At 39.6% G+C, this 13,515-nt stretch overlaps 2 protein-coding genes across 6 annotated transcripts in view; one reads left to right on the top strand and one right to left on the bottom strand.

Moving 5' to 3' along the window:
* CHST7 (carbohydrate sulfotransferase 7) overlaps positions 1-13,515 on the bottom strand; it is a 78,663-nt gene that overhangs the window by 3,048 nt on the left and 62,100 nt on the right. The gene's annotated exons all lie outside the window — the stretch shown is intronic.
* Positions 1-13,515, top strand: part of SLC9A7 (solute carrier family 9 member A7) — a 185,961-nt gene that overhangs the window by 137,890 nt on the left and 34,556 nt on the right. For 4 of the 5 annotated variants that reach the window (XM_061409873.1, XM_061409872.1, XM_061409870.1 and 1 more), the window contains one exon: positions 3,640-3,793. In XM_061409873.1, the coding sequence (XP_061265857.1) occupies positions 3,640-3,793 (154 nt within the window). Of the gene's footprint in view, positions 1-3,639; positions 3,794-4,530; positions 4,660-13,515 lie in introns of all 5 variants that reach the window. The other variant, XM_061409869.1, reaches the window with a different exon arrangement.

Here is a 13,515-nt window from a genome sequence, read left to right as displayed (position 1 = left end):
AAAGAATGCTCAAACTACTGCACAATTGCACTCATCTCACACACTAGTAAAGTGATGGTCAAAATTCTCCAAGCCAGGCTTCAGCAATACTTGAACCGTGAAATTCCTGATGTTCAAGCTGGTTTTAGAAAAGGCAGAGGAACCAGAGATCAAATTGCCAACATCCACTGGATCATCAAAAAAGCAAGAGAGTTCCAGAAAAACATTTATTTCTGCTTTATTGGCTATGCCAAAGTCTTTGACTGTGTGCATCACAATAAACTGTGGAAAATTCTGAAAGAGATGGGAATACCAGACCACCTGACTTGCCTCTTGAGAAATTTGTATGTAGGTCAGGAAGCAACAGTTCAAACTGGACATGGAACAACAGACTGGTTCCAAATAGGAAAAGGAGTAGGTCAAGGCTGTATATTGTCACCCTGCTTATTTAACTTATATACAGAGTACATCGTGAGAAACGCTGGACTGGAAGAAGCACAAGCTGGAATCAAGATTGCTGGGAGAAATATCAATAACCTCAGATATGCAGATGACACCACCCTTATGGCAGAAAGTGAAGAGAAACTAAAAAGCCTCTTGATGAAAGTGAAAGTGGAGAGTGAAAAAGTTGGCTTAAAGCTCAACATTCAGAAAACAAAGATCATGGCATCCAGTCCCATCACTTCATGGGAAATAGATGGGGAAACAGTGTCAGACTTTATTTTTTTGGGCTCCAAAATCACTGCAGATGGTGACTGCAGCCATGAAATTAAAAGATGCCTACTTCTTGAAAGCAAAGTTATGACCAACCTGGATAGCATATTCAAAAGCAGAGACATTACTTTGCCAACAAAGGTCCATGTAGTCAAGGCTGTCGTTTTTCTTGTGGTCATGTGTGGTTGTGAGAGTTGGACCGTGAAGAAGGCTGAGCACCGAAGAACTGATGCTTTTGAACTGTGGTGTTGGAGAAGACTCTTGAGAGTCCCTTGGACTGCAAGGAGATCCAACCAGTCCATTCTGAAGGAGATCAGCCCTGGGATTTCTTTGGAGGGAATGATGCTAAAGCTGACACTCCAGTACTTTGGCCACCTCATGCGAAGAGTTGACTCATTGGAAAAGACTCTGATGCTGGGAGGGATTGGGGGCAGGAGGAGAAGGGGACGACAGAGGATGAAATGGCTGGATGGCATCACTGACACGATGGACATGAGTCTGGATGAACTCCGGGAGTTGGTGATGGACAGGGAGGCCTGGCGTGCTGCGATTCACGGGGTCGCAAAGAGTCGGACACGACTGAGCGACTGAACTGAACTGAATGGTCTGGTTTAAACATGAGACACACAGGCTAATGCAGAATGCGGGTGAGGTTGGAAAGGGAAATTTCATGTGAATTGGTGCAAACCTTCAAGTTGCATGTGAATCACCTATTCGGCTGGTTAAAGCTGATTTTTGGGCCCTACCACCAGAGAGTGATTCTGAGGGAATGGAGTGGGCCCCAATAATTTGCAGCTGTAATGTTTTCTCATCTGTTGCTGCTGCTGATGGTGGTTTGAGGACCACACTTTGAGAATCATTGCTGGAGTCTAGACCACAGAGAAGCCCTAGTGCCATGCCAAAGAGTTGCGCTTTTATTCAAGAGCATCTGGGAAACATTAGAGGCTTCTCAGGAAGGCAAGACAGAGCAGAGCCTCCATACATATGAGAAAAATGCCAGTGGAAAAGAAGAAGATGAATTGGAGATAACTTGGTCACCTAGATAAAGTGTGTTCATCATCTTCTGTGTTAAAAGACTGAGAGATACACAGTACTGTTTAAAGATATCTGCTATCAAAACTTCAAAATTATTTTCCTCAAGGCTATGAAAGAAATACCTGAGGTTCCACTTCCATATTGCCTACATTATTTACCTAATAAAGGAAAATGGAGCACACTTTATCACTCTCAGACCCTCAGGTTTTCTTCTTTGAGACAGCATCCATTTAAAGGTTGAAATATTAAGTGATGTCATAGCTGGCTGTAGGATGATCTAGATGTGTGTCAGTATTTCAATAAGACAAATTAATAGAGAACATCAACCTTGCTCTGTTTTTTAATATAACTTTTATTGAGTTGCTCCAGTGAATTGCAGTGAGGTTCTCAGATGAATGAAATCATGAAATTGTTGGGAAAAGTGGAAATATATACAAATAAATATAGTGAGTATAACTTTTCATTCTCATACTATACAGGCAGTCTTAACCATGGTGAATAGGCATTTATGCTGTGTACTGTGCTTAGTTGCTCAGTCATGTCTGACTCTTTGTGACTCCATGGACTATAGCCCGCCAAGCTCCTCTATCCATGGGGATTCTCCAGGCAAGAATACTGGAGTGTGTTTCCATGCCCTCCTCCAGGGGATCTTCCCAACTGAGGGTTCGAATCCAGGTCTCCCACATTGCAAGTGGGTTCTTTACCATCTGAGCCACCAGGGAAGCCCAAGAATACTGGAATGGGTAGCCTATCCCTTCTCCAGTGGATGTTCCCAGCCCAGGAATTGAACTGGGGTCTCCTGCATTGCAGGTGGATTCTTTACCAGCTGAGCTACTAGGGAAGCTCTTATAATAGGGTACTTATATATTATACTTATTATACTTTTGATTTTTATCAATAAAATTTCATGGAAAATTTTTTTTTTCTCTTTTATGTACATACCTAATATCATTGATTTTTCCTCTTGGCCCACGAAGCTTAAAATATTTAGTATCTGACCCTTTATAGAAGAAGTCTTCATCTCCTGATATAGATCAGGTTATATTGTTACTTCTCTGCCTGGCTTTGCTAAGTAACTGCTGTTTTGTACATTTCACATATTCATACCTAGCCTGTATCTTAAGTTTATAATGACTATATAGCACTTGGGTAGTGCTTGAATCACAGACTTGGAAAGCTTATATTATTATTTATATTTCTTTTTATTTCATGTTACTAGCAGGAGAATTCTTTCAGTAATGAAAGAGTGTTATTATTCTAAGGGGCTTCCCTGGTGGCTCAGTGGTAAAGAACCTGCCTGCCAATGCAGGAGATGGGTTCCTGGAGAAGGAAATGGCAACCCAATCCATATTCTTGCTTGGGAAATCCCATGGACAGAGGAGCCTGGCAGGCTATAGTTCATGGGGTCACAAAGTGTCAGACATGACTGAGCAACAAAACAGCAACAAGGCCATATGCACATTTGGTTTGATGGGCAGTTGTATGTTTCTATTTTCTGATGAGTGGACATTGGTGCTTGAGTTTCTTGCTGATTGCCAAATACTAGCATCAGTGTGATTCCACGGGTATGGGATAAGCTTCACAGGTACTCTCAGCAGATCCAGAAAAGTTGTTAATTTAGCCACACACCAAATTAGATCCAAAACTATGGGGTATTCACATGGGATTCTCACAATGTGCTGTACAAAACAGGGCGGTGTTTTTCTTATTGCCTTTGGGCATTTTGCAAAAGAAAACTTCAAATAGGAGGAAATCGTTTAAATTCCTTTAAGGTTCTTTCTATAGAAAACAACTTGACTCTTGAAGCATAAGCAGATACAATTTATTAGACCTGTGTGGCTAAGCAGTAGGTCTGGGGACACATTGTTATTTATCCTTAGGACAAGAGAGCTTCCTCTTTGGTCCCCACAGGCCTCAGGGGAGCGATGGCATTTGCACTGGCCATCCGAGACACGGCATCCTACGCACGCCAGATGATGTTCACGACCACTCTCCTCATCGTCTTCTTCACTGTCTGGATCATTGGTGGAGGCACGACGCCCATGTTGTCATGGCTTAATATAAGGTTGGTTTGAAACAAGGCCAGTTTTGTGTCTAACTATGTCACTATTCCCACGCAGAGGCTGCTACATACAGCTTAGCGCATGAAAGCCTTTAATATTTTTTTTTTGTTTTGTTTGGGGAAGGATTAAAATTTTTAAAAAATTAATAAAAATTCAGAGTATTGCATTTTCTACGAAAAAAAATCATTAAAATGTTTGTGGGTACAAAAGCAGAGTAAGAAACAACCTGGACCTTGGTAATGCTGAGACATTAAGGCAAGAATTCAAAAAGTCTTAAAGCTACAGGACGGGGAATAGACATAGCTGCTGACAGTGTCTGGCATTTCATACTCCTCTGAAATCAAATCTACAGACTTGAAAAATAAGCTCATCAGCTGGAAGTAAGGAGAAGCAATTAGAGTTTTGTTTTAGGAGGAAACTATGCTGCGCTTCTTGCTTGCATGCACAGAAGAGGTGACATTTTCTGCATCACCCTCATTTCTTGCAGCCTCATGGACATCCCCTGCCTGTGGTTTTGTTAGCTGTGTCAGGATGGAGGAGCACTGACCCAAGTTTAAGTTTTTTTTAAGAGCATTTGAATTCCAAGCTGTGCTTGTGAGCTGGTCCAGCATCTTACAGTAAAGAGGACATTGAAATGGGTTGAGAGACCCATACCCTAACTCTGGCCCTGGTTTAAGACAAGCTCCTCATGCCTTTGGGCCTCCATATGTCTTCACGTTAAACGAAAGTGTGCTGTCAGCTTTTCTCCAGGTCCCTTTAGCTCTGAGTGTGCTTTCTACATCATTGGAGGTGCTCTCACCACCTGCCTCAGTTTCAGATCTGCAGAGGGTAAACATGCTGGGGATGAGAAGACTCTGGTGGCACATAGGTATGAAGAATTCTCTAAAAATCCACAAGATGGCAATGTTTTTTTCTTTTTTTCCTTTCTCTGCTGGCTGCTGGTTTGTGTGGAGCTGACAATTGCGGAGCACATCTAGTTTGGAGAGGAAAGAACCAACAAGGATCTTGCAGTGATCCTTGGGGTCAGGGAGAAAACGGGTTTGAGAGAATAGTCTTTCCCCTCTGGAACTTTTATATTGATGGGAGGCAGGGGTTGCTGGGCATGGCCACCATTGGTTGTCACCAGGAGTTGGTGCTGGCTGCACCATTTCTGAGCTACCATGTCCTAGCCTCAGATCTGGGTGGGTCTGTAGAACCTGGGTGGACTTATCAGTAAGAGTCTTCTAATAGCTAAAACTTGTGCTGCAGCTGTTTTTTGAGATGCCAACACTTACATTAAGAAATTCCGCATAGCATTCCTATAAGGGAGCTAATACTATTATGTTCATTTTAGAGCTGAGGAAACTGAGACATAGAGCAGTAACTTGCCCAAGGTCACAAAGCTGTAAGTGAACAAGCTGGGATTTGAACCCTGGCCTGCTCTTCACTACTGTACTATACTGCCCAAAAGGCTTGCTGTGTTAGTGACTGTTTTTGTGTTGGAAAATCTGGGATGATTAGAATTTCAGTTTCTTGGTATGAATCTCAAGAGTCACATGAAGGAAAATAGTTCATCTATGGAAATAGAAATCTGAAGAAGAAAACATACAAATTTTTGGCTTTAAACTTGAGATATAAGATGGTACCATCTCTGTTCTGTGTAGCAAAATAAGAGCAAAAAATGGTTTACCCTGCACACAGTTGAGAATCTGCATTTGGTGACCTCTCTGTGATTACTTCCTGCTCCAGTTTACCTTGTCACCCAGTAGATGCCCTAGATGCTCAGAGCCAGGTTAAATCATGTTTTTCAGGCTATTTCATAAGTTCCTTTTGTGATGACCCCACCTATCATTATATATAGGACCAAATAATTATCCATTGAGAGTAGAGAGTTGACTTTTGACATTTTGCCCATTCTCAAACCCACTTCAAAAAGTGGGCCATTGAAATAGTCCTGCCCAGAGCTGAGAGCATGGCCCTCTTTCCCTGAGGCACACAAGCTGTATATGTACACATATAATAATTGGATTGTTGTGAAAATATTACAGTGATATATAAATTAGCACTTAAAAATAACAGCTCCTACATGATAAAAGGTCACAAAATGACTGTGTATGTGAAACATCCAATTTTTCCACATCCTTGCCAGCATTTGGTATTGATACTTTTTATTTTACCTGCTCTAATAGGTATGTGGGGATACCTCATTGTTGTCTTAATTTGCATTTCTCATGGCTAATGATGTTGAATATCTATGGTGAAATATCTGTTCAAGTTTTTTGTCTATCTTCTAGTTGTGTTGTTTGTTTTTTATTGAGTTTTGCATTTGCTCTAGAAACTAGTCTGTTTTCAGATATGTGTTTTGTGAATATGTTCTACTCTGTAGCTTGTCTTTTAATCCTTTTAATAGAGTCTGTCTTAGAGCAAAACTTTTAATTTTGATGAGATGTAAGTTATCTTTTTTAAAATGCATCATGCTCTTGGTGTTAATGCCTGAGAACTCTTCATCAAGCACTAGTCCCAAAGATCTTCTTCTATGTTAGCTTCAAAAAGACTTTTTAGTTTTATGCTTTACATTTAAATCTGTGATCCATTTTGACTTAATTTTTAATATTAGACATGAGGTTCAGGTTGAAGTTTTATTTTGTCTGTAGCTATCCAGTTGTTCCGGGCTTCCCTGGTGGCTGAGCTGGTAAAGAATTCGCCTGCAGTGTGAGAGACCTGGGTTCAATCCCTGGGTCAGGAAGGTCCCCTGGAGAAGGGAACGGCTACCCACTCCAGTATTCTGGCCTGGAGAATTCCATGGACTGTATAGTTCATGGGGTTGCAAAGAGTCAGACATGACTGAACTTTTTCTTTCACTTTCATCCAGTTGTTCCAGCATAATTTGTTAGAAAGACTATCCTTACTCCATCGAATTGTTTTTGCTCCTTTGCCAGAAATCAGTTGGTGGTATGCATGAGAGTCTGTTTCTATTTGCTCTGTTGATTTATATGTGTGTACCTCCACCAGAACCATACTGTTTTGATAACTATGATTATATGTTCAACTTGAGCATGAGGTAGAGTGGGTCTTCCCACTTTATCCTTCTTTTTCAAAATTCTCATAGCTATTCTATTTCCTTTCCATATATATTTTTTTCCTAAAAAAAATTGTGCTGGGGTTTTCAAAGAAATTGTGTTAAACCTGATTTATCAGTTTGAGGAGAATTGACATCTTTACCTTGTTGAGTCTTCCAATCCACAAACATGGCATGTTTCTCTGTTTATTTGATCTTCTTTGATTTCTTTTATCAATATTTTATAGTTTTCATTATACAGTCTGTGCACATTTTGTTAGATTTACTTCTAAGTATTTCTTCTTCTTTTTGAGCTATTTTAAATGTTATTCTATCTTCGATTTCAGTTTCCATGTGTTTATTGCCAAGATATAGAAATATAGTTGGTTTTTGTGTGTTGATCTTATATCCTGCCACCTTGCCAAATTCACATATTAGTTCTAGGAAGGTAGTTTGCAAACCGAGACGGTTTTATCTTTTCCTTTGCAACCAGTGTCCCTTTTATTTCCTTTTCTTGACTTGTTGCTCTGACTAGAGCCATCAGAACTGTGTTAAACAAGAGTGACATGAGCAGACATCCTTGCTTTGTTCCCAATTTTAAGGGGAAAGCATTCAGTCTTTCACCAATAAGTGTGATGTTAAGTCTATAGAGTTTTCACAGATGTTTATCATCAACGTGAGGACGTTCCTACAGAATGTTAGTTTTCTGAGGGTTTTATAATGAACAGATGTTGAATTTTATCAAATGCTTTTTCTGTACTAGTTCATATCATTATATTTTGTTGTTGTTTAGCCTGTTAATATGGTAGATTACATTGATTAATTTTAAAATATTGAACCAGCATTGCTTCTTTAAAACTAGTCTTGCTTGTATAAATGTTTTACATATTTCTGAATTTTACAAGCTAATATTTTGTTAGGGATTTTTGTGTCTGTGTTCTTGAGGGATACTGGTCTGCAGTTTTCTTTTCTCGTATTGCCTTTAGCTGATTTGGTACCAGGGTAATCTCACCTCACAAAATGAGTTGGGGCAATTTTCTGAGTCCTCTGTTTTCTGGAATAGGTTGTGTAGAATCGTTGTTATTAATAATTCTTCTTGAAAGTTTTATGAAATTCTCTGGTGAAACCATCTGGTCCTTTAGTCTTCTTTTCCAGGAGTTTTGTTACATAAATTATGAAGCCAATATCTTTAATAGCTATAGGGATATTAAGATTATCTATTTCATATTGGTGAGTTGTGATAGTTTGTGAAATTGGTCCATCTCATCTAATTGTCATGTTTGTGTTGTTCATAGTCTAACCATATTGTTGTTTTGGTGTCTGTGAGATCTATAGTGATATCCCGTGTTTCATTCATGATATTGGTAATTCATATCTTCTCTCTTTGTATCTTTCAGTCTTGTTAGGGTTTTGTCAATTTTAATGATTCTTTTAAAGAACTAGCTTTTTACTTCATTGATTTTCTGTATTGTTTTTCTGTTTTCAATTTCATTGATTTCTGCTTCTATCTTTATTAGTTCCTTCTTTCTATCCAACGCTACCTGGATAGTGTAATGAAGCAAATTGTACCATGGGTAAAAAATACATATGGTGTCAGTTCATTACATTTTTCCAGATGTATATAAATAGTGATTATGTAGGAGACAGAAACTGACATTTGCAGTGATTACATCAAAACAAAGTCCCCCAGGAATAAGGTAATGAGACTGATTGGTTTTTCTGGCTTGTGGCTTATGGTGTTAATGACCACGAATCATTTATGTGAAACAGGTTCTATTTCTAAAATAATTCAGAAATCCCCTGAAGTTCAGGGTGGTGTTTTGAGCTCTATGACCTCAGTGAGATCAATAGCAAGTTGTTTCTTACTTCCCCAGGCTGTTGACAGAGGTCCTGATAAGGTACTTAGTGGGTTCTCAGAAGTCCAGAAGCCCAGGGTAGGACATGGAGTTAACAATGACTTTTAACAAAGCTAGTGGAGGTGATGGAATTCCAGTGGAGCTATTTCAAATCCTGAAAGATGATGCTGTGAAAGTGCTGCATTCAATGTGCCAACAAATTTGGAAAACTCAGCAGTGGCCACAGGACTGGAAAAGGTCAGTTTTCATTCCAATCCCAAAGAAAGGCAATGCCAAAGAATGCTCAAACTGCCGCACAATTGCACTCATCTCACACGCTAGTAATGTAATGCTCAAAATTCTCCAAGCCAGGCTTCAGCAATATGTGAACCGTGAACTTCCACATGTTCAAGCTGGTTTTAGAAAAGGCAGAGGAACCAGAGATCAAATTGCCAACATCTGCTGGATCATTGAAAAAGCAAGAGAGTTCCAGAAAAACATCTATTTCTGCTTTATTGACTGCCAAAGCCTTTGACTGTGTGGATCACAATAAACTGTGGAAAATTCTGAAAGAGATGGGAATACCAGACCACCTGACCTGCCTCTTGAGAAATCTGTATGCAGGTCAGGAAGCAACAGTTAGAACTGGACATGGAACAACAGACTGGTTCCAAATAGGAAAAGGAGTACATCAAGGCTGTATATTGTCACCCTGCTCATTTAACTTATATGCAGAGTACATCATGAGAAACACTGGGCAGGAAGAAACACAAGCTGGAATCAAGATTGCCAGGAGAAATATCAATAACCTCAGATATGCAGATGACACCACCGTTATGGCAGAAAGTGAACAGGAACTAAAAAGCCTCTTGATGAAAGTCAAAGAGGAGTGTGAAAAAGTTGGCTTAAAGCTCAACATTCAGAAAACGAAGATCATGGCATCTGGTCCCATCACTTCATGGGAAATAGATGGGGGAACAGTGGAAACAGTGTCAGACTTTATTTTTGGGGCTCCAAAATCACTGCAGATGGTGATTGCAGCCATGAAATTAAAAGACGCTTACTCTTTGTAAGGAAAGTTATGACTAACCTAGACAGCATATTCAAAAGCAGAGACATTACTTTGCCAACAAAGGTCCGTCTAGTCAAGGCTATGGTTTTTCCAGTGGTCATGTGTGGATGTGAGAGTTGGACTATAAAGAAAGCTGAGCACCAAAGAATTGATGCTTTTGAACAGTGGTGTTGAAGAAGACTCTTGAGAGTCCCTTGGACTGCAAGGAGATCCAACCAGTCCATTCTGAAGGAGATCAGTCCTGGGTGTTCTTTGGAAGGAATGATGCTAAAGCTGAAACTCCAATACTTTGGCCACCTCATGCGAAGAGTTGACTCATTGGAAAAGTCTCTGATGCTGGGAGGGATTGGGAGCAGGAGAAGAAAGGTACGACAGAGGATGAAATGGCTGGATGGCATCACTGACTTGATGGACGTGAGTTTGAGTGAACTCTGGGAGATGGTGATGGACAGGGAGGCCTGGCGTGCTGTGATTCATGGGGTTGCAAAGAGTCAGACACGACTGAGTGAACTGAACTGAACTGAATTTGTAGTCTGTGTATAATATAAAATGAATATATCCACAAATCCAGAACCAGGTCACTGCCTTCCAGAAATCCAACTTGTGTTTTTAAATTAGAATTTTATGATTGTTATTTTATTTTATTATTATTTTAAACCATTTTTAAAAATTGAAATATAGTTACTCTATGATGTGTTAGTTTCAGTTGTACAGCAAAGTGATTCAGATACATACATAAACACACACAGACTTTTCAAGTTCTTTTACATTATAGTTTATTATAAGATACTGAATATAGTTCCCTGTACTATTCAGTAGGACCTTGTTGTTTATCTATTTTATATATAGTAGTGTGTAGGTTAATCCTAAACTCCTATCCTCCCATCCCCACTGTCCCCTTTGGTAACCATAAGTTTGTTTTCTATGTCTGTGATTCTGTTTCTGTTCTGTAAATAAGTTCACTTATATCATTTTTTGAAATTCTACATATAAGTGGTATTATATGATATTTGTCTGACTTACTTCTCTTAATATGATAATCTCTGTGTCCATCCATGTTGCTGCAAATGGCATTTTTCATTCTTTTTTATGGCTGAGTAATATTTTGATGTGTGTGTGCATGAGAGAGCGAGAGAGACATCTTCTTTATCCATTCCTCTGTTGATGGACATTTAGGTTGCTTCCTTGTCTTGGCTCTTGTAAATAGTGCTGTGTGAACACTGCGGTGCATGTATCTTTTCTAATTAGAGTTTTCTCTGAATATATGCCCAAGAGTGGGATTGCTGGATTATATGGTAGTTCTATTTTTAGCTTTTAAGGAACCTCTATACTGTTTTCCATAGTGGCTGCACCAATTAATATTCCCACCAACACTGTAGGAAAAGAAAGTGAAGTTGCTCAGTTGTGTCCGACTCTTTGCGACCCTATGGACTGTAGCCTAGGAGCCTTCTCTGTCCATGGGATTTTCCAGGCAAGAGTACTGGAGAGGGTTGCCATGCCCTTCTCCAGGGGATCTTCCCAACCCAGGGATCGAACCCAGGTCTCCCGCATTGCAGGCAGAGGCTTTTTACCCTCTGAGCCACCACGCTGTAGGAGAGTTCCCTTTTCTCCACACCCTCTCTAGCATTCATTGTTTGTAGACTTTTTAATGATGGCCATTCTGACCAATGTGAGGTGATACTTCATTGTAGTTTTGATTTGCACTTTTCTAATAATTAGCGATATTGAGCATGTATTTGCTATTTTAAAACTTGATGACAAAATTCCCAAATTGCTTTCTGGTAGTAAACTACTACATGGGGGCTTCCCCAATGGCTCAGCTGTAAAGATTCTGACTGAAATGCAGGAGACACAGGAAACTCAGGCTTGATCCCTGGATTGGGAAGATCCCCTAAAGGAGGAAATGGCAACCCACTCCAGTATTCTTGCCTGGAAAATCCTATGAAAAGAGGAGCCTGGTGGGTACAGTCCATGGGGTTGCAAAGAGTCGGACACAACTGAGCAATAAACTGTGTAATATTTTTTTTAGTCTCTTGAGCAAGTGTTGTTATTCACAAAGGTGTAATTTTGGCAACTTCAAAAAACCATCAGATGAGCAGACTCAGCAGATGAGCCTTGTATATGTCCTGAGCACATTTTGGTGACGTGGTGGCCATCCTCTTGGAAGGCCCAGCTTCAAGTGACATGCCCATGAAGGGGTGGTGGTGATAGGGGAATCAGTGACATACACCCAGGCAGCCAAAGGAACAGGAAAACCTTCATACCCCAGAGTGCAGCAATACAGTCACTCAGGGACAGGTAGGGACACTCTGCTAGGTATAATCCTGTCACACTGAGAGTTTAAGATAAAGCTCTGTGTAAGATAATTTAAGGAATAAAGGCAAGGAGAAGCTCTGAGCTCTTTATGTAATATCCTTTGCAACTGGATATTTTAAAAGAATTTAAAGATGCCACCTTATAGTCAAAGGCAATAGCCTGTAAGTTGTAGCACTGTGGCTCTGGGTCTAACAGCCTCAGTTGCAATCTTGGTTCCACCGTTTTCTACCTTTGTGACCTTGGGCAACTTCGTAACCTCTCTGACTCTCAGTTTCCTCACCAGGTAATGGGGATAACAATGGTGTGAACATTAAATGCGACACTAAATAAATGTGATAAAGAGTTCTCCCATTAAATGTACCATCTGGCATATGGAAAACGTTTAGTATATTTTAGCTATAATATTATCATTAGTAATCATAGCATTAGAACTACTGCTAGTACTATTACTAGTGCATTTTGCATTAATGGAATCCAGCTTGCTTTTCTGAAATTTGTTATAGCTTTTTGATACTACAGTAATATATAAAGTCTGATTTAAGTCACATTCCCAACATGTGCCTAATTAAAAGTACCACCTTAAGAAGCATCATGTTCTCACTTGTATATTTCAGTGTATATTAGTAGCATGAGAATTTGGGCACTGTCTAGCACAGTGTCTCTCAACCTTTTTTTTCATCACTGTTCCTCTGAGGAGCCTTTAAAGATGTTCTTTTAATCTGTCTCTTCCATTGATTTTTTTTTTGATTTTTTTTTTTTTACTACAACAGATCTATATATCTGTTTATGTACTATGGAACTTTAGAGGGCTATAAACCACTATAATATCTAAAAAAATTTTTGTCCCTAAATGACAGATTTTCATGCCCCTGGAGGCTGTATCACCCCCCATTGAGAATGCAAGATTTAGTGCAGAGGTTCTCACCTTCGGGCATTTTTGCCCTCTCAGGGGACATTTGGCAATGTCTGGAGACATTTCTGGTTGCTTCAACTGGAGGAAGGTGCTACTGGTGGTATCTTGCAGGTAAAAGCCAGGGCCCAAAATGTCAGTAGTACTGAGATTGTGAAATTCTGCTCATTAGAATTATAGTAAAATTCTAATGTATTCTGAGTAACCCAGTAATTATTGAGGGAGGTGAAAATGGACTGTGTCAACTCTTGAGGCCATAAGATAAAGAAAATAGCAGAAGTTGGGTTCTTGACCTTTAGGTTGAACCCATGAATAATGTGATTACTTGTAGGAAAGAAGGCCATTTTGTTTTCCGTTGTTGCTGTTTTCAGTAATTTTGTGTTCTTTGCTCTTCCTGTCAAATATGTGTAAAAGTGTGTATAAACACTTCAAATATATGTCAATAGCTTTCTCTTTTCTAGTTTTTGTATGGATGTGTCTTGCATTGTGAAACAGATAAATTTGTGAAAAGTAGTTTGAAGTCATTTTCTATGAGTTGTGTTTTTTCCCCTGAT

This window comes from Bos javanicus, chromosome X (assembly GCF_032452875.1).
Source record: "Bos javanicus breed banteng chromosome X, ARS-OSU_banteng_1.0, whole genome shotgun sequence".
In the NCBI taxonomy this organism is placed as follows: Eukaryota; Metazoa; Chordata; class Mammalia; order Artiodactyla; family Bovidae; genus Bos; species Bos javanicus.
The sequence above is the reverse complement of the archived record's forward strand: the minus strand, read 5'-3'. Positions and strand labels throughout refer to the sequence as shown.